Genomic DNA, 21657 nt, shown 5'->3' on the forward strand with positions numbered 1-21657 from the left:
CTGAAATGGCTTCTTCTGCAGATTGATGATATGCTTTGTTTGTGGGTATTTTTACAGATCAGGAGAACAAGCACACACCTGAAAGTCAGCTCTCACCAGCTCTTCCTGAACAGGTCCTTCCCCAGACGCATATTCGTGGCACTTCAGCCCTCTCTATACCTATCCTCAGTCCTTGCTTGAACAACTTGGAGCTTCTGCTTCTTGCAATGGGAAGAAGCTGTGGGAAATCCAAGGATACAATAGGTAGGAAGTCTATCTTCAGAGGCGTTCATGGCCAATGAGACATAAAATGTGGCCACAAAGGAGACTACATTAGGGAGAATGATTAAGTGCCCTAAGAAAGGTCTAGGTGAAGTGTCTTGTGGGAGATGGAGAGAGTAATTAAGTTTTAATAATCCTAGGGGTTGTCTTAATAGTTAGAATGAGAAGTTTTGGAGGTAGGAGAGGAGTGGATGAGGAGTAGAAATAGAGAACAGAGGCTGGATCATGATCTGATATTTTATGTCATGCTATGTTGCTTGAATTCTATTCTCAAATTATCAGACATCTCTAAGCCCTTATGAAAAGTTGTGTGCAAATTATTTTAACTTTCAAACATTTTATGAAATGTCCAGGCTATTTTGAAATTTATAAAATGATACGGGAGTTCTGAACATCAAAAATTATTTTGTATTGAAAGTCATTAATCTTTATTTTTTTCATGTCAAATTTGAAATTATAACCTATACCTTGCCTTCTTAAAGTGAAGCGTACTAACTACAAAACCAAGCCTGTTCACAGTTATCAACAGCTGAGCATTTTAGGTCGATAGCACAGGAGACAACTAGCGGGTAGCATTTGTACAGTTAGTGACTTTGAGACTCAAATCAAGACCCTTACCCTCACATGGTCTTTATTTCATCAGTAAGCAACTTGATTACACATATGTATGGGGTCACATCTCTTGATTGAATCAATTAGATCTCAATGTATACTAGGTTAACGTAGAACAGCAACCTAAAATGGCTGAGAGAACTGTAGAAATCAATTCCCTCCTCACTTTATGGTGAAAGAAGATAAAACTAGGCAATATTTAAGTGACTTAAAGTTACACAGTAGTAAAAGGCAAGACTGAGACCCAGATCCAAGTTTTCAATTGCAAGTTCAATGTTTACATCATTATAGTCAGCTATCATTTTTTTCTCAATCCACAGTATTTTGCATTTCTTTTTTATATTTCGCATTTCTTGAGAGAAGGGTATAAGTAAAAATTAATTTTATTTTTTAAACATTTGTATTATTTTAAGAGCTTTTGTGAAAAAAAATGAGGAAAAACTATTACTCGGAATGGTTAAAGCTTAAGGTCTATGGTATAATTCAGTCATACACATTTCATGTTATGTGGCTCTCTGTTCAGAGAGAACATCCCAGGAGTTTATGAATTTTGAAAATGTGAGCTACTTCATTAAAGAGTATCAAAATATCCTTCTCTAAAATTGATTTCCACCAAACGAGAGTTTTAAAAATGGAATCGCAATGCAACCAAAAAAATGAATATTTCAGGACCACATTGTTCTAAGGACCACATGTACATTAATTCATCCTTACCATAACTCTATGAGGTATTTCTCTTATCACTACTCTGGTGGGGAAACTGAAGCATAGAGATCCTTGTCCTGCTAAGAGGCAGAGATTGAACCTGGCAGTCTGGCTCCAGAGCTATTGCTGAGCCCCCAATGCTCAATACTATCTTATTATGAATTCTACATGCAACTTAGTTGCTTCAGGGGAATTGATTATTTTTGGTCTTTCAACTTTACTCTTTCTTTTTCTTCCTTATACTGTAGGGGAGGGAAGCAAGAAATCCCGTTGTCCAGATGTTCTTAACAGCAGGGTTGCAGAAGGGTTTTTCCAGTAGAAAGTGTGTTGCGGAGATGATTAGGAAGAAGAGTCGGAGTCTGGAAATGCTTTTACTAACATGGATAAGGAAGAGGAGGATTGGCAATGCTAGCATCTCGCACCACTGTCTCCGTGGCTTTTTATTAAGTTCTACAGTAATGCTGGCTTTGTAGTTAAGCAATTGTTACTCTAAGGTCAGTAGATATTAGCTGGATACAAACTATAGCTAGTTCCCAGATCCGGTCTTAAAGCCACCTCTGTGTTCTCAGCTATCTCCTATTAAGTATCTTTTCTTGGTGTTGTCACTGTGATATCCTTGTCCCTAGAGCAAGACGTTCCAGAATAGGTCAGGCGTGTGTGCCCTCCCTACAATGCATCATGTGTAAGTCCACATGTATTAGGTCAGGCGTGTGTGCCTTCCCTGCAATGTGTCCTTGTGTAAGTCCACATGTGCTTCTGATGACAGTGTTGCTCCAAGCACTAGGCATCCCGCCAGAACTGCAGGCATTTCTCACAACATATCCCCCTTTTCTTTGTGCTGAATTTTATTCAGCATCACTGAGAACACAGCAGCCTGAGTCTTTCTTAGTCTTTGGCTTCTTGAGAATCTCTTCCAGAAAAACAAGAAACAAACAAATTACAATCCAAGAAACGATAGATGAGTTCAATAACCCATGAATTAGTGGAATAGAATGCAAGTCTTCAATACTATTGACCATGCTTTGTAGCACTGCGATCCTCTGTAATTCAGGAAGCTGTTTTTGAAAAGTGTCAGCAATATATGTTTGCAAATTGGCAATTAAACCTGAAGCATTGCCATACCCTAAAATATGCTGTCTTACTTTATCCCACTTAAACATACTTTCATTATATAATACAGGAGTTATACAAAAAGAAGTAGTATTCAAATCACATTTAAGTTGCACACGTTTCTGCAAACTAAAAATTTGATCTCCTAACAATATAACTGCTTGCTGTAAATCTGCTACTTGACTTTGCAATACAGAGTCAATTTGTCTTTGAGAAGTGCATAACTGTTCAGCATCCCGATGCCAGATTCTAACATAATCAGCAGTCTGTACAGATTGATGCAGAGCCACTCCAGCCGCGGCGGCAGCAGCAGTAACAGTGATGATACTCATAACAGCCACGATCAGCATGCCAAGGAATCTTTTAGCTCTTCTTTTAACGTGGGCCATCAGTTGCTGCAATATCATAGTGGCAGGAGAGTCCTGCCAGGGTCAAGACAATCAACCGGCATCCATACTCCAGTTCTAGCTCTAAGAATATATAAACTTTCATGTGACTTGTTAAAAGGAATGGAAGAGTTAATACAAGTGTAAAAAGAACAGTATTTACATGAAACATAACCTAACGTTTCATTCCACCCCACCTTTCCCTTCATAATAATATACAGGAGCTGAAAACAGGCTCGAGCAAAGTGAGTAACATTCTGATGAAAGGTGATATGAGAAGAACTCCCAGATTGAACTATGAAACCATTTCATGCATGCATGGGAAATAAAGCAGCTCCTAACTTCCAGATATGATTCTGTATCCCGTGATGGGGTAGTTGAGGAGATGGGGGGGAAAACCCTCCATCATGCCAGACGCTTGTGTTATTACTAGTTCTGTCTGAAGAAATACTTACTGAACCATTCTCTATCTTTCGGTGCCACTGCAAATTTACTTTTCCTCCCTTTGCTCGGGCGGAGCCAGAAGGACTCCAATCAATGACTCTTCCATAGGAAGTATTAACTAAAACCTGAGCCTGTTTAGCTCGACACTGGGTCCACTGGACCCAATTTTCAAGCGTCTGAACTTTTGGAGTGGCACACCATGGCAAATTAGGTGGAGAGGTGTCACCCACAGGTTCTGTAACATTTTTAAATCCTACCATACTTAACAAAAACAAGTGACCTACCCCAGCATTCTGTTCAGAAGTCTGCAAAATAGTCAACCATGCTTGAGCACCCAGCTGTAAACAGTGCTCTCCAGCTCCCATGCAAATTGGCATCCCTTCTGTTCCCACCGTATAGTTCTCAATCACTCTCTCTTCTTCTTCAGGCCTGAGAAGCCTCTAATATCATAAGGCCCAGGCATCCAGTTAGAATCATTAACATAAACTACCACTGAAGCATCTCCCCATCCCACGGCCTTATTTAAAGGGGGATTGGGCACATACGCCCAATATGAATAATTTCTTGTCTCAGCTTGTACCCCACTTACCTGTACTATAATCAGGGCTGTCATTGCAAGGAATAGAGAAGTTGGAGTTATCTCCTGCCCCGACTCAGTGACAACCTGCCACTTCTCTCTGCTCCCAGAGCCTGACATTCTTGGCTGGGACTCAAAGCTTCTCTGTCCCTGTAGAGATATAAGCAAAACCTCAGCCCCATTTCAGTACCTCAGCAGGCACCCAATCCCCCTGTTAAATCCTTGTAGTATACTGGCTGCTGCAAAGGCTCACTGGCCTGTTTCACCCAATGCCGATGAGCCGCTGTGCCGCCTTGTTCATCTTGATTTAAAAAATTTAAAATATATAATGCTCTATTAAGCCTTTGTCTCGGGGTATTCCATATTCCCCTTTTTTGTTTTATAAGCTTATCCTTCTTTGAAATGTTGCAGGAGACACCCCAAGGGTGTCTTCTGTGAACTCTGGTTTCCCCCATCGCTTGCACAGAGAATATGAAACAGACACTCAGACAAGGACAATTATTGGGGTGTAGGTGGGCCCAGAGAAGTTCGCCACCTACAACCCAGACAAGACCAAAGACAATAAATAGACTTTGACAACAGGGCACAGGAGGCGGCGTCCCGCAGCCTGGCCATGGTCCGGGAGATATAACTGCATCCAGTTTCTCTATGGACCCCTGGAGACCGGTCAACAGAAACAGGAACAGAAAGGTACCTGAAAGAGCACTGAATTTTCTAATTTAGTCATTACTTTTCTCACCTCTAATACAAAATCATGTTATTTTCACTGCTGACTCCATGCTAAAATGTTCTAAGTTTTAGACGAATTAATCAATAGAGGAAAGAGAAAATAATTAATAGTTTTTAAATTTCAAGTTAGAGGAATAACTTTTACCACACAATAATGAAACTCGAGCAATGCAAGTTTGTGACTACAAGAGTGTCTTTCAAAAATGCAACATTCAAAATTCCTTTTTGGCCAATGGTGTTAGTTCTCAAGGATTATCTAATGCAGTGGGCCTTTCTAAAATAGAAAATAAGTTAGTTAAAGCATATGTGGGGATACTGAGGGAAGGACAGAGCTAATTTATAATGCCTAATAATTTTTGAAAATCAGTAAGAGTTTTGAGAACATCCCATCTAATTTCTATCTTTTGAAGAGTAATTTTCTATTGCAAGATTTTATATCCTAAATATCGGTAAGGAACAGAATCTTATCCTTTCTCAGGAGCTATCTCGAGCCATACCTTTCCAGAGCAATTTTTCCAAATAAAAATATTTTTACACTAGTCCCTAAGGGAACTTTTCCCTCGCTTCTTGGAAAGGTATATTCACAAATGCTTGGCACATGGTAGGACTATTAAGCATTCCTTGGGGTAACACTTTCCATTGATATCGCTGAGTAGACTGAGCATTATTTAAAGTAGGAATTGTGAATGTAAACTTTTCTCTATCTCGAGGCTGTAAAGAAATAGTATAAAAACAATCTTTTAAATCTATAATCTTTAAAAACCAATTTCTAGGAATTAATGTGGGGTAAGAGAGCCCTGATTGCAAAGCTCCCATAGGTTGAATAACAGCATTGATTCTTCTTAGGTCTGTTAACTTTCTCCATTTTCCTGACTTCTTTTTTATAACGAATACTGGTGAATTCCATGGAGAAGAGGAAGTTTCAATATGATTATTGGCCAACTGTTCATCTATTGGTTGCTGTAATGCTTCTAATTTTTCTTTTGTCGGAGGCCTGTTCCCTACTAGGGGGTTTGTATACACCACTTTTCCTCCTTCCTTATTCCCTGTCCTGAGGTCTTTTTGAAAGTGCCCCAGTTTTCCACATTGATAGCATTTCATTCGAGAACTTTGAAACCCTTTCTGTAAAGCTCTTGCAAACAAATTAGCTTGATGTGTTAAAGAGCCAACATCATGACAAGCTTTAATATATTCTTCCAAATATGCCCATTGGGCTTTCAGAGGCCTTAAAGCCCTTTGACACTCTGCATTTGCATTTTCATAAGCTAGAGATTCTAAGAGTAATTCTTGGACTTCAGGAAGAGCCACCTCCCTGACAATGGCCAGGCCTCATTTAGCTGAGACAAAAACTCAGTGTAACTCTCCATAATTTTAGTGAACGACTGAGGATGCTTCCCAGGTGGCTCCACTTGAGACCAAGCTCTTAACACTATTAATTTCACTTGAAACAAGGTTTCTTCAGTCGAATGGCATTGTTGTTCAATGGTGGTAAAATTTCCTGAACCTGTCAGCTCTTCAAGAGTAGCCCCTGGAGAGTTTCGTGCTGCATTTCTACCAGCCACCTGTTGGCCTTCCTCTCTCCACCAGATTTTCATTTGCAAATAAGGACCTGGTTCTAACACAGTTTTTATAATAGCTTCCCAATCTGCTACTAACAATTGTTCTGTGGCTATACTATTTAAAAGACTGTCACATAAGTGGACTGCATACCATATTGATTGATAGATTCCTTAAGCATTCTCAGGAATTTATGGTCCAATGGGGTATAGTGTACATTGATGCCCCCCTGAAGAAATTGATTATTGGGGGGAAAATCCTGTCTCACTATAGGGAACCCCATCAGCTGAGGAGTAGCTGTCTGTCTAGGAGGATTTTCTCGACTACTCTCTTCATCCATTATTTCCTTAGTCAAATCAGGTGAAAGGGGAAAAGTAAATGAAACAGGACCAGCAACTGAAGGCTTGGCCCCAAATAAAGTATTTACAGGTGGTGCAGAGGGCTTTCTAGGTTCTTGAAAATATCCTCTAGTTGGCCCTAATTGTGGCTGCTTTAACCTCTGCCAAAAGAACCTGATATGACTCTTTACTGGGAGGAATGTGGACTGCACATTCCTCTTTAGATGAGGACTCAGTAGATTCCTTTCGCTCATTATTAGACTCTATTTCTAAGGATTTTCATAAACAGGTTCAGGTTCTTCTTGGCATGCTGCCAAGTTAGTTGCAGCATCCTCAGAGTCAGATTGCAGAGGCTGTAAAGCCTGAGAAATTAAAGTGCATAAAGATTAAGCAGAAACAGGGATAGGATCCCCCTGTTGATAAGGTCTCTGTAAAGCTCTTATGACTTGTTTCCACACTTTAGCGTTTAATTGGGATTTTCCTTCTGGCTTGAACCAGTAGCAATGTTTACCTATATACAAAAACAATTCATGAAATTGACTTTTCTTCACATATACTCGTTCCTTATGTTAAAACTATGCTGAAGGTATTGCTTACTCTGAGCGAACCTGCCCCTTTCAGTTTCCAGTGTAATCTGGAAATGTGCTAAGAAAAAAACTATGCTAAAAAAAACTATGCCAAAAGTACCACTTACTCTGAGCGGATATGCCCCTTTCAGTGCTAAAACTACTATGCTGAAGGTATCGCTTGCAGTGAGCAACTTACCCCTTCGGTTTCCAGTATAGTTCCACACCCTCTTCTCTGTGCCCCACGTTGGGCGCCAATTGTTGCGGAGACAGTTAGGAAGAAGAGTCGGAGTCTGGAAATGCTTTTACTAACATGGATAAGGAAGAGGAGGATTGGCAATGCTAGCATCCCCCACCACTGGCTCCATGGCTTTTTGTTAAGTTCTACAATAATGCTGGCTTTGCAGTTAAGCAATTGTTACTCTAAGGTCAGTAGATATTAGCTGGATACAATCTATAGCTAGTTCCCAGATCCGGTCTCAAAGCCACCTCTGTGTTCTCAGCTATCTCCTCTTAAGTATCTTTTCTTGTTGTTGTCACTGTGATATCCTTGTCCCTAGAGCAAGACGTTCCAGAATAGGTCAGGCGTGTGCGCCCTCCCTGCAATGTGTCCTTGTGTGAGTCCACATGTGCTTCTGATGACAGTGTTGCTCCAAGCACTAGGCATCCCACCAGAACTGCAGGTGTTCAACAAGGTGCTCATGTGACCCAGATGCCAAAAGCAGGTACCTGCCATTTGCAGCAGCAAAGGAAGCCTCGGCATCTAGAGAGACAACCAACAGGCACTCCTAGACTACATGGTGATCACATGGTGGACACTGATGGGGGTGCAACATCTTCATTTATTCCCTGGTCTCTGGGCACTAGAGCTACCCTTTTTACATACCTCCAACCCTTCCTTAGTTGAAAACCAATTTCCCTTGTTTGGTCCCTCTCTGTTTATTTAGGTTAATTTTATTCTTGAATATTGAATGATTCTGACACGTTACTTAAATATGTTACATTTTCCTGTCTTGTCAAATGAATATAATGAACGTGTATACACTTGACTTGACCAATGTAGGGTAATCATGATGCCACAGTCAGGACCTATTTAAGATGCACACATAATTGCCACCCCTGCTCCCTAATATCACTTTGTAATGATGGGAGAAAATTGGTTTTTAAGTTATGAATTATAATAGTATTGTGAAACAACAAAGAGTGTCCCCTACAGATAAGAAAAGTAGAATTCTAGGAAGAAAGAGCAGTTGTAGCCCTATGGATGGAGAAATCAGGACAGAAGTTTAAAGGCATTCTTCCTAAGGGAGCCATGGAGAAACCCTTTGAGGGGTATCAACAGGTAGAGAGAGCAGGAGCGAACCACTCTTGGGCATCTAGGTGCATCCAGATCTGCTGAGAATATCAAAGTCCCCTCTTCTCTCCTCTGTAAATACAGTCTCCAGCAGTGAAGGAGAGCCAAAGACAGGGAAGGGCCAAAGAAAAGGTCCTTGTAATAAAAGCAGAGCAAAGCACAGACAGATACATAGAAAGGAAGCAGGAGGAAAAGGGGGAGTCAGCTCAGAACACAGCCCTTCTTGCTGTGGTGTCTGTCCTGGTCTCCATCAGCCAGCCATCTCCTAGACCTCTACTACCCAGGGTACCTCTGCCCTCCATGGGTACTCCCTCCCTGTTATATAGAACTGCCATCAGAAGATCCAGCACTGGGGGACAGAGGCCTACAGCAGAGCCACCAACACTGACCAGGATCATCCTTCCCTAACAAATAAATATGACAACTAATGGTCACCAGATATTTGAGGAAAACCACCACCAAGAAAGAGAAAGATGAAGAGAAATTTGAAATAGATAACTGATCCTGAAGGAATCAAAATATAAATCTTCAATTTATTTTGATTTTTGAAAGTTAAAATTTATTTTAATTTAAAAAATCTGTACTAGCATGATTCAAAAAAATGAAAGAAAGAAAAGAAAGAAATACATAGAGCAAGTTCTTCCACACTTGCTCCTCAACTTCATTCCTTTCCACCACACAAGTAATCACTTTTATTAGTTTGTGTGCGAATGCAAGCAAATATTAAAAAAAAAAAATGTATACTTATTTTCCTTCCTGGCTTACACAAAACATGATGTGCTATATGTATGAGTCTGCGAGGGCTGCCATAACAAAATACTACAAACTAGGTGGTATAAACAACAGGTTTCTCTTGTCTCATAGTTCTGGAGTTTATGTCTGAAATCAAGGTACTGGTAGGGTTGGTTTCTTCTAAGGGCTGTGAGGGAAGGATATGTTCCAGGTTTCTCATTATGGCTATCTTCATGTTCACGTGGTGTTCTACCTGTACGTAAGTCTGTCTCCAAATTTCTTCTTTTTGTAAGGACACCAGTTATGTTGGATTAGGGCTCACCTTAATGACCCATTTGGTCTCTTCTTTAAAGATCTCATCTACAAATAAGGTCATGTTCTTAGGTCCTAGAGGTTAGGACTTGAACATGCAATTTTTGAGGGGATGCAATTCAACCCATGAAATTATAATATCATTCTTCTTTTTTTCACTTACTAATATGCTCCTGGAGGTATTCCCATATTAATACATAGAGTGCTTTTTCATTCCTTTTTACACGGTGCACTACTTCATTCAGAGGATGTACAATGGTGCATTAGAGCAGTCCTCCATAAATGAGCACCTGCGTTGCTTTTACAATTGTCGCTATTATAAACTAAGCTATATCTCGTAGGTGTTTCAGGCATATTTGTATGATGTGGGATACATATGGGGTTACTGAGTCAAAGGGTAACCGCATCTGTAATTCTGATAGGTATTGCCAGATCATCTTGGGGACCATTTTGCACTTCCTCCAGGATTGTATGAGAGGTCTTGTTTCCCACACAGACTTACCAACAGAGTATGCTGTTAATCTGGATTTTTTTATTACCAATCTGCTAGGTGAGAAAAGTGTTCTTTATGCAGTTTAATTCTTATTTCCCCTATGAGTGAGGCAAAGTGTATTTTATATATTTTAAGGCCATTCATCTCTCTTTTTCTGTGAATTGGCTAGTTTTTAATGCATTGTTACCTCTTTTCATTCTAGAATTCTAGACACTCCATATTAAAAAGATTAGCCCTTCATCTAGTATATGTGATGCAAGTATTTCCCCAAATTTGTCATTTGTCTTTTGATTTTGCCTTTTTAATTTTTCATTTTGGAGAATTTCAAACATCGACATAAGTAGGGAGTATATAATGAATCCCATGCACCCATCACTGAACTTCAGTTACTAACAACAGTTACTAACACATGACCAATCTTATTCCATTGAGAATCCCACTCACTCCCACCCAAGATTATTTTAAGGCACATCTCAGTCATCATAGCTATCTGTAAAACATTCTGTTTGTATCTCTTTTTCATTTTATTTTTTAATTTTTGAAAAGATTTTTATTAAAATATAGCTAATATGCAATATTGTGTTAGTTTCAGGTGTACACTGGTTATTCAATTCAACATTTATATATTGAAAGAAGTGATCACCATGGTAAGTCCAGCAAGCTCTGATACATACAATGCTATCAAAATATTATTGACTATATTCCCTATGCTATAAACCAGATCCCCATAATTTATCTGGAAGTTGGAAGCTCTTATTTCCCTTCACATTTCCCCCTACTTTCTTTGATTTTTCAATTACTGTTGACATTCAATATTATTTTATATTAGTTTCAGGTGTACAGGATAGTGGTTAGACATTTCTATAATTTCTGAACTAATACCTCTGAATAGTCTAGTACTGACCTGGCACTATACATAGTTGTTATCATATTATTGACTATATTCCCTATGCTTTACTTTACATTCCCATGACTATTTCATAACAACTAATTTGTATTTCTTAAGCCCTTCACATTTACACCTTGCCCTCATCCCCCTCCCATCTGGCAAACATCAGCTTGTTCCCTGCATCTATAAGTCTGTTTCTGTTTGATTTATTTGTTTATTTTGTTCTTTAGATTCCACATATAAGTGAGATCATATGGTATTTGTCTTTCTCTGTCTGACTTATTTCACTTATATAGCGTCTCCAAGTCACAAATGGTAAGATTTCATTCTTTTTATAGCTGAGAAATATTCCATTGTATATATGTACCACAATTTCTTTATTCAATTATCTATTGATGAACACTTATGTTGTTTTCATATCTTGGCTATTGTAAATAATGCTGCAATGAACATAAGGCTGCATACATCTTTTCAAATTAGTGTTTAGAGTTTCTAATAATAAATACCCAGACATAGAATTACCAGGTCATAGGTATCTATTTTTATTTTTTTGAGGAACATCCATACTATTTTCTATAACGGCTACATCTATTTGCAGTCTCATCAACGTTGCACAAGAGTTTCCTTTTCTGCACATCCTCACCAACACTTTGTTGATTTATTATTGATGATGACCATTATGACAGATGTGAGGTGATATCTCATTGTGGTTTCGATTTGCATTTCTCTGATGACTAGTGATATTGAGCATTTTTTCATATGTCTATTGGCCATCTGTAAGTCCTCTTTGGAAAAAATATCTATTCAAGTTTTTTGCCCATTTTTAAGTTGGATTGTTAGGTTTTTTTGATGTTAAGATGCAAAAGATATTTATAAATTCTGGATATTAACCCCTTACCGGATAGATCATTGGTGAATATCTTCTCCCATTCAGTAGGTTGTTTTTCCATTTAGTTGATGATTTCCTTTGCTGTACAAAAACATTTATGTTTGATGTAGTTGCATTTGTTTACTTTTTTTTTAATTCCCTTTGCCCAAGGAGACATATGCAAAAAGATATTATTAAAAGCAATGTCAGAGATTTTATTGCCTATATTTCCTCTTAGCGTTTTCTAATTTCAGGTCTTACATTTAAGTCTTTAATCCATTTTGAGTTTATTTTTGTGTATGGTATAATGAGGTGGTCTAGTTTCATTTTTTTTTTTGCATGTATCTGTCCAGTTTTCCTAATACTATTTATTAAATAGCCTGTCTTTACCCCTTTGTATATTTTTGCCTACTTTGTCATAGATTAATTGACCATATAGGCATGGGTTTATTTCTGAGCTCTCTATTCTGTTCCATTGATCTCTGTGTCCATTTTTATGCCAATGCCATGCTGTTTTGGTTACTATAGCCTAGCAGTATAGTTTGATATCAGGTAGCATGAAACCTCCAACTTTGTTTTTCTTTCTCAAGATTGCCGAGGCTATTCAGGGTCTTTTATGGCTCGATATAAATTTTAGAATTGTTGTTTGAGTCTGTGAAAAATGTCATTGGTATTTTGATAGGAATTGCATTGACTCTATAGATTGCTTTGAGTATTATGGACATTAAATGATGTTAATTCTTGCTATCCATGAGCATGGTACATGCTTTCATTTTTTTGTATCTTCATCTTTTTCTTTCTTCAATGTCTTATAATTTTCTGAGTACAAGACTTTACATCGTTGGTTAAATTTATTCCTAGATATTTTATTATCATTTTAAGCAATTGTAAATAAGAATGTTTTCTTAATTTCTCTTTTTGATAATTTCTTATTGGTGTATAAAAATGCAACTGATTTCTGAATGTTAGTTTTGTATCCTGCTAATTTATTGAATTCATTTATCAGTTCTAACAGTTTTTAGTGGACTCTTTAGGATTCTTTATATATAGGATCATATCATCTGCAAATAATGACACTTTTTTGTTTCTGATTTGGATACCTTTTATTTAGCTCAATCTCTCTCTGTCTCTCTCTCTCTCTCTGTCTGTCTTTCTCTGTCTCTGTCTCTGTCTCTTGGTTTTGTTTTCTTTTTGTCTGATTGCTCTGGTCGTGTTGAATAAAAGTGGTGAATGTGGACATCCTTGTCTTGTTCCTGATCTTAAAGGAAATGCTTTTAGCTTTTCCTCATGGAATATATTAGTTGTGGTTTGTCATATAGGGCCTTTATTATGTTGAAGTATGTTCTTTTTACTCCTACTTTGCTGAGTTTTTATCAAAAATGAATGCTGGATTTTGTCGAATGCTTTTTCTGCATTTATTGATGTGATCATATGATTTTTATCCTTCCTTTTGTTTATGTGGTATATCACATTAATTTATTTGCAAGGTGGAATCATCCCATCATGGCATATGATTTTTTTTAATGTGTTGCTGAATTTGGTTTGCTAATATTTTGTCAAAGATTTTTTCAACTATGTTCATCAGGGACATTGGCTTATACTTTTTTTTTATTATTTGTAATGTCTTTGTCTGATTTGGGAATCATGGTAATGATGTGCCATAAAATGAGCTTTGAAGCCTCTTTCCTCTTGAATTTTTTGGAATGCTTGAGAAGAATAGGTGTTAACGCTTCTTTGAAAGTTTTGTAACATTGACCTGTGAACCATCTGGTCCAGGACTTTCATTTGTAGAAAGGTTTTTATTGATTTGATTTTGTTAATAGTAATCGGTCTGTTCAGATTTTTTGTTTCATCTTGATTCAGTCTTGGGGGAGTGAATGTTTCTAGGAATGTATTTATTTCTTCCAGGTTGTCCAAGTTTTTGGCATACAATTCCTCATAGTATTTTCTTATAATTCTTTGTATTTCTGTGGTGTCAGTTATCACGTCTCTTTCATTTCTGATTTTATTTAATTGGATCCTCTCTTTTTTTCTTGATGAGTCTGGTTAAAGGTTTATCAATTTAGTTTATCTTTTCAAAGAACCAGCTCTTGGCTTCATTGATCTTTGGTATTATTTTTTTAGACTCTATTTTGTTCATTTCCACTCTGATTTTTATTATTTCCTTTCTTCTCCTCACTTTGAGCTTTGTTTGCTTTTCTTTAACTGGTTACTTTAAGTGACCACCAACACATGTGGTGGTCAGCTTCAGACCAGAGTATCATCCAATCACCTGCACAAATCACATACCCAAAGTGCACCAGAGCCCTGCTAAAGCTCCTCCATCGTAGTCGTGGCTAGTCCTTACAACAAATCAGCCTTCCATTGACTAGCAAATAGCAACAAGATTCAACAACAGGAAGGCACACACAACCCATACAAGGGACATACCTGGGGCACTGGGCTGAGGTAACTGAGGAGACTGCACCACTGGGGACCCATAGGACAACTACCACACAAGGCCAGTATACTAAGACCAGGACAGGAGACATAGCTCAACCCTACCTAATATATAGAAATAAATACAGGGAGTCAGCCAAACTAGGGAGACAAAGAAATATGTCTCAAATGAAATAACAGAACAAAGCTCCAGAAAAAGAAATAAACAAAGTGGAGACAAGCAATCTACCAGGTGCAGAGTTCAAAACACTTGTTATAAATATGCTCAATGAATTTAGGATAAATATAGATGAACTAAGTGAGAACTTACACAAAGAGACAGAAAATGTAAAAAAGAACCTGTCAGAAATTAAGATTATAATAACCAACATGAAGAATACATTAAATGAAATCAACAGCAGATTAGATGAAGTGGAGAATCAAATGAGCATTTTGGAAGACAAAATAGCAGAAAACACCCAATCAGAGCAGCAAAAAGCTATCATCTAAAAAAAATGAGGATAGTTTAAGGGCCCTCTGGGATACCATTAAGCATAACAACTTTTGCATTGTAGGGATATCAGAGGAGAAGAGGGAGAGCAAGGATTGAAAACCTACTTGAAGAAATAATAACAGAAAACTTCCTTAACCTGGTGAAGGAAATAAACATATAAGCCCAGGAAGCATAGAGTCCCAAGAAAGAGGACCCCAAAGAGGCCCACACCAAGACACGTCATCATTAAAATGCCAAGGATTAAAGACAAAGAGAGACTCTTAAAAGCAGCAAGAGAAAAGCAGTTACCTAAAAAGGAACTTTCATGAGATTGTCAGTTGATTTCTCAACAGAAACTTTGCAGGTTAGAAGGAATTGGCATGAAATACTCAAAGTGATGCAAAGCAAGGACCCTCAACCAAGATTACCCAACAAAGCTATTATTTAGAATGGAAGGAAAGATAAAAAGTTTCCCAGAGAAGAAAAAGTTTAAGGAGCTCACTACCAAACTAGTATTTCAAGAAATGTCAAAGTGAGTTCCTGAAAAAAAAAAAGGTAAAAAATATGAATAACAAAAAGGCAATAACTACATGTCTATTGACAAATACTTTAAATGTAAATGGTATAAATGCTCCAATCGAAAGATGCAGGGTGGCTGAATGGATGAGAGAGCAAGATCCTTACATATGCTTCTTATAAGAGACTCACTTCAGATCGAAAGACATACACAGACTGAAAGTAAAGGATGGAAAAAGATATTTCATGAGAATGAAAACAAACAAACAAAAGAAGTTATGGTTGCAATATACATACCAAACAAAGTAGACTTTAAAATAAACCCTGTAACAAGGGACAAAGAAGGACTCAGTAATTTCACTTCTGGGTATGTATCCAAAGTAACACAAAACACTAATTCAAAAAGATATATGCATACATATGTTCACTGTAGCATTATTTACAATAACTAAGATGTGGAGGGAATGGATAAAGAAAAGGTGCCAGATATATACAAAGGAATAGTACTCAGCCATAAAAAAACCTAAAAGAATGAAATCTTGCCATCTGCAATAACATGGATAGACCTAGAGGGTATTATGCTGAGTGGAGTAAGTCAGACAAAGACAAATGCCTTATGATTTCACTTACATGTAGAATCTAAAGAACAAAATAAACAAACAAAATAGAAACAAACTCATAGATACAGAGAACATTTTGATGTTGCCAGATGGGAGGGAGATTAGAGGGTGGGAGAAAAAGTGGACGAGATTAAGAAGTACACGTTGGTAGTTACAAAATAATCATAGGGTTAATGGGGTTGTAAAATTTTTGAAATTTCCACAGTTTTGAAATTTCATTTATCTGTCTACAGGTGAAATAAAGTATTTCTTCACTTTTTACTTTTTTTGTTTCTTCTTTTTGTAACTGATCTGTTCATGTCATCCATTTATTTTCTTATTGAATTGTAGAAGTTTTTTCTATATTAAAGATATTAATTAGTTGCATGTCTGTGTGAAATGGCAAGTTTTCCCCCAGTTTACATTAGACTTTTTAAATCTCAAGTAGTCAATCTTATTAACATTTTTTTTTTAGTTTTCTTTAGGTATCATAGTAAAGTCCTTCTCTACCCAGAAATTGCCTGTAATTTTTCTTTTTTAAAAAATATTCTTTCTTTTATTTTTTCCTTTTTCTTCTATTCTAAATGCCAATTTTATTTAGATGTATAAATATGGGAGACTATGTGGATTTTTTTTTTTTTGCTTTTCTCCTGAGCTCTATTGAAGTATAATAGACAATTATTTGCTCATGTTTACATTGTATAGTACAATGAGTTTTTTTTTCAATTATAGCTGGCATACAATAATATATTAGTTTCAATTGTACAGCATAGTGATTAGAGATCTATATAACTCATGAGGTGGTCACCCCACTAAATCAGGTACCCCTTTTCTCCTAACACATTTTTTTATGACATTGTTGACTATTTTCCTTATGTTACAGTTTACATTTCCATGACTTTTTTGTATCCATCCATTTGTACTTCTTAATTCCTTTGCCATTTTTCAGCATCCTCCCAACTCCCCTCCCATCTATTAGCCTTCAAAATATTCTCTATATCTATTAGTTTGTTTCCATTTTTTGTTATTGTTATTTATTTTGTTCTTTAGAGTCCGCATAACATGAAATCATGTAGTATTTATCTTTATCTGACTTACTTCATTCAGTGTAATATCCTCTAGGTCCATCAAGGCAATATCTTTTTCCATCTCTTTCTTTTAATCTCTGTGTGTCTTTTAATCTAAAGTGAGTCTCTCGTAGGCAGCATAGGTAGGGGTCTTGTTTTCTTATCCATTCAGTTTCTCTATCTTTTGGTCGGAGCACTTAACTCTTTTCCATCTGAAGTACTTGTTGATAAATATGTAGTTATTACCATTCTTTATTCATGTTTTTGATACACATTGTTTCTTCTTAAAGAAGTCCCTTCAATAATTCCTATAATATTGGCTTGGTGTTAATGAATTCCTTTAGTTTATTTTTGTCTGGGTAGCTCTTTATCTATCCTTCAACTCTAAATGATAACTTTGCTGGATAAAGTATTCTTGGTTGTAGATCCTGAGTTTCCAACACTTTGAATATTTTGTGCCAAGTCCTTTCATCCTGCAAAGTTTTTGTGAAATCAGCTGCCAGTATTATGGGAGCTCCCTTGTAGGTAACTAATTGCTTTTCTCTTGTTGCTTTTAAGATTCTCTTTTTGCATTTAACCTTTGACATTTTAATTATGATGTGTCTTGGTGTGGTCCTCTTTGAATTCATATTTTTGGGAATACTCTGAGCTTACTGGGGTTATATGTCTATTTCCTTCAACGGGTTAAGAAAATTTTCCATCATTATTTCTGCAAATATATTTTTTTGTTCTCCCTCTTCGGATACCCCTATGACACAGATGTTGTTAGCCTTAGTTTTGTCCCATAGTTTCCTTAAATTGTATTTATATTCTTGATTACTTTTTTCTTGCCATTCTGGTTGGGTGTCCTTGGCTTCCCCACCCTCTATATCGGTGTTTTGATCCTCTTCTTCCTTCACTCTGTTGATTTCCTCTCACATACTCTTCATCTCAGATAATATGTTCTTCATTTCTGACTGGTTACTTTTTATAATTTCCATTTCCAGTTTTATGTTTTTTTCTCTTTGTTAAAGTTCTCACTGAATTTATCTACACTTCTCTTAATTTCATCGAGCATCTTTATAACCAGTATTTTTAACTCTGCATCTGTTAGATTACTTGACTCCATTATTTCTGTATCTATGTTCTCTTCTTTCATATGGTTTCTCCTTCTTTGTCTTCCCATTTTGGCTGCCTTTCTGTGTCTGTTCTATGTACTAAGCAAAGTTTCTAAGTCTCCCAGTCTTATCAGTGTAGCTTTGTGTAGTAGGTGTCCAGCGACACAGTCCTGAGAGAGGTTCAGCTGCAGGCCAAGTTTAGCCCCAGCCTGTACCCCTCTGGGGCCACCTGTTAGGATTCAGCAAGCAATCCACAGATGCTGTGCTTATAGTTGCCTCAAGAAGCCATACCGGAAACCAAAATCAGCTGCCACCAGTGTGAGTCTTGGGGCTGCTCGGTAAGTGACACAGGACTTGAGGAGGACACAACTGAATATGGCTTGGGTAGGGCTGCAAGTTGGGGGAGACAGAGTTTCAGGGAATCCTCTGGGTGAAGAGACCTCTGTTAGCCAGTGTGATGACTTCTCAGCTATGAAGGCACTGCGTCGGCACCCTGAGATAGGGGAGGGCTCAACAGAGGAGCAATGGATAACAACAGTACTTCAGCCAGGGAGAAAATGTCACTTCTGACCTTCATTCCAACAACTTAGTGTTCCCCTGTAAGTCCCTGGTGCCCCTTCTCCCACCCCAACCACACAACTAACCTGGTGCTGGTGCTCAGAGCAAGCAGGTCTGTCACCACGAAAGTCCGATTGCGGATACAGCCCCTTTGTTAGCTGTCTGCTGCTGCTGGCTGCCGCAGCTTCTCAGCAGCTAGGGACCAGGAAGCCTTGCATCTTTACCCTCTCCTACCTCCACCTGTTGCAGGGTGATTTCTTATTTTTCTCCCTAGTCGTAGGGCTTCTGTTCATCTAGATTCCCAGGCAACTCTGCTTGCTATTAGCTCCGTGTTTCTATCTTAGCTTTCAGATGGTTGAATGAGGAGATGAATGAAATTTCTATCATCTATGCCATTTTGCCACTCTCTCTTATTTTTCCTTTTGTAAACTCTTAAAATTTTAAGCATTATGGACTTAATGTATCATATGTAATGAGATAGATAGTGTTTTAACTTCTTCAAATATCTAGCATTGTTTCTAACAAAATTTATTAAATAATCCCATTTATTTAATATGCCACATCTAACAGATATAAATTACAATATAAACATGAGTTAGTTTATATGCTCCACTTTGTCCCAGTGAAATAGCTACCTATTCTTTCTTCAGTACCACATTGTTTTATTTTCTGTAGTTGTAGTCCAACGTTTCTTTATTTCACAGGGCTAGTCATTTCTCTTCACTGTTGTTTTTTCTAAATTGCATTGGCCTTTCCCATTGAAAAGTTATTTATATCTTGCAGGCCATACAAAATATTTCAAAAATAAATATTAAAGTTTTCATAAAAGGAAAAATAAAAATTAAACAATAAATATAAACAAAATCTTAAAAGAAAGAAATAAAACCAAAACAGAAAATTTCCCCAAATCCCACCAAGCAGGAAACTAAAACAGTGTTAAATATGGGATGAATAGTATTCTAGACATCTGTCTAAAGATATATACAAATCAAAAGATTTGTATTTACTATTTGACTTTACTAGGAAAATAAAAACTTGTGTGAAATTGAAGGAATTGCTGAACTTTAGGAAAATATTCTTTTTAAAAATAAGATGTCCCTAAAAGACATCTCTAAGATTATTCCTTAAGGTTATAACATTATTAGAAAATTGAATTTATTATCAGTTTTTATCTACATGTCTCAATTTTGAATAAAAACAATTGATTCCCTGGTATAAAATATGAGAATATTTTTATTCTTCCACTTTTTCTCCACTAACATTTTGTTAGCTATATTTCATTTTTATTTTGTCAAGTGTTACAACATTTATATTTAGAAATGTTTACAATAAACATTTCTACAATCACTTAGTTTCAGTTTGTGTTTATATGAATGTAACACATAACACCGACCTTTTCCCTTTTTACTATATAAAATTAAAAATAATTTTTAAAAATTTCATCATTGATTCTATGTATTAACAAGTCATTTTTATAAGAAGTACCTTATGCAACATTTATTGAATTCTTTCTCTTTTTTCTTTAGTCAAAATTCACTTTTTCATCTTTTCTTCATCAAGATGTAACAAAATTGGCACGTACAAAAAGGTACTGATATTGGACCTAATTAAATAAAATGCCTCAAGATAAGTAATAAGAAGATGAAAACCACAAAGATAAACAAAAAAGTTAGAGTTTTTAGAAAATGAGTACAAATGTTAGTTCTGCCACAATCTGTGACCAGAGGTGGCTTGTTCTATCTAAGCCTTTTTCTCATCTGTCATTGGATTTGAGATCACTTGTGTTACCGTTATAACAGTCTGAACTTTTAGTCACTGATATGTCCCTTTTTGGCCATGTGAGACCACACTGAGGAAAGAAGACCACAGTGGTTAAGGTGTTTGAGGATCTGGACTTGGCTCGACAATCCTTACTTGGTTTGCTCAGATTGGGCAGCCTTGACCCAAAGCCCAGCTTGCAGGCTGGTGACACCAAACGCAAACCTCGGGTAGCAAGGAACAGAGGGATAGAGAAGGAACGGCACCTACCCTGGAGTGAGGATGACAGTAAAAACAGAATTCTTCAATTCTGCTTCTAATTTTCCTACCTATGCTGTTTTAAATCAGGTCCTGCCCAAATGGAAAAAAATCTGAACATTCTGCAACCTATTCTCCCCATCCGTTTGTTTTTAAATCTTTCTGTCTTTGTTTTAACAAACCTCTAATAAATCAAGACAGGTGGCACCTGCAGTCCCATCCCAACATACTTTATCTCCCTGATTGCCATTCTCTCTAAAAACCAAACACATATTCTCCCAGGGCTGTGCTTTGTCCTTCTAGTTTGAGGTTCCCCCTGCCACCTACCACCTCTTTCCAAAATGTTCAATATGCTTACAGTAGATGCTGTTGAACACCTAGGTGAATAATCCCCACACCTGGACTGAAAGGTCATGATTTTGGGAAAGGAAGAGGGTATAAATGCTGATGACAAGCCCTGGAGTTCAGGTGAGAATCCTGGGGCATGTGCCTATGTTTGCTCTCTAGAATAGGTTAAACTGTTTTTTAAAACCAGGAGATTAAAAAATTGCATTTTGGTATTAGACTGAAATGTTTAAGAGATTATCTTAAATACCTACCTAGTCTCCAGCAGAGAAAGACACTTGAACAGAGGTGACAGTTAGATGCCTAATGACAACAAGATGATCACAGATGTTCACAAACTTCTGTGTTTTTGTCTTCTTATTTCTGGTTTAGAGCTATAAAGTGCCTGAAGTGCTCCTGCTCAAAAATAATGCTATAACACAATTCAGGTTATAGAAAATTTCTTACAGCCCTTATATTTTTTATAACTGAAACTTGTGTTTTCCTCATAACTGGTAATTCAGTATCTCCAACTTAGTCACTTGTGCTCACTGACTGCTATTGTCTTAAACTTGGAGAGATCACTAGGAGCCCCTATTTTTTTCTAAGGAGGAGAAGATTAAGTTGCCTTGTCTG

At 37.1% G+C, this 21657-nt stretch overlaps 1 protein-coding gene across 1 annotated transcript; it reads right to left on the reverse strand.

Moving 5' to 3' along the window:
* Window positions 1-2423: 2423 nt before the first annotated feature.
* On the reverse strand, window positions 2424-7588 carry LOC107498622 (endogenous retrovirus group K member 18 Env polyprotein-like). The gene is made up of 3 exons (XM_016121952.2): window positions 7485-7588; window positions 4108-4245; window positions 2424-3110 (listed from the first exon to the last, which is right to left on the reverse strand). Exons 2-3 carry the CDS (start codon window positions 4213-4215, stop codon window positions 2424-2426), a joined length of 795 nt encoding a protein of 264 aa, XP_015977438.1. The 5' UTR covers window positions 4216-4245; window positions 7485-7588.
* Between the last annotated feature and the right edge of the window lie 14069 nt (window positions 7589-21657).

Source organism: Rousettus aegyptiacus, unplaced genomic scaffold (assembly GCF_014176215.1).
Source record: "Rousettus aegyptiacus isolate mRouAeg1 unplaced genomic scaffold, mRouAeg1.p scaffold_m13_p_12, whole genome shotgun sequence".
Taxonomy (NCBI): domain Eukaryota; kingdom Metazoa; phylum Chordata; class Mammalia; order Chiroptera; family Pteropodidae; genus Rousettus; species Rousettus aegyptiacus.

Excerpts from the sequence above, each read along its gene's own strand:
- LOC107498622 (XM_016121952.2), bottom strand. The coding sequence starts at position 4,215 with ATGTCAGGCTCTGGGAGCAGAGAGAAGTGGCAGGTTGTCACTGAGTCG. Across the intron at positions 3,111-4,107 it reads CAGCCCTGATTATAGTACAG|GACTCTCCTGCCACTATGAT; the intron begins GTAAGTGGGGTA and ends TGACCCTGGCAG.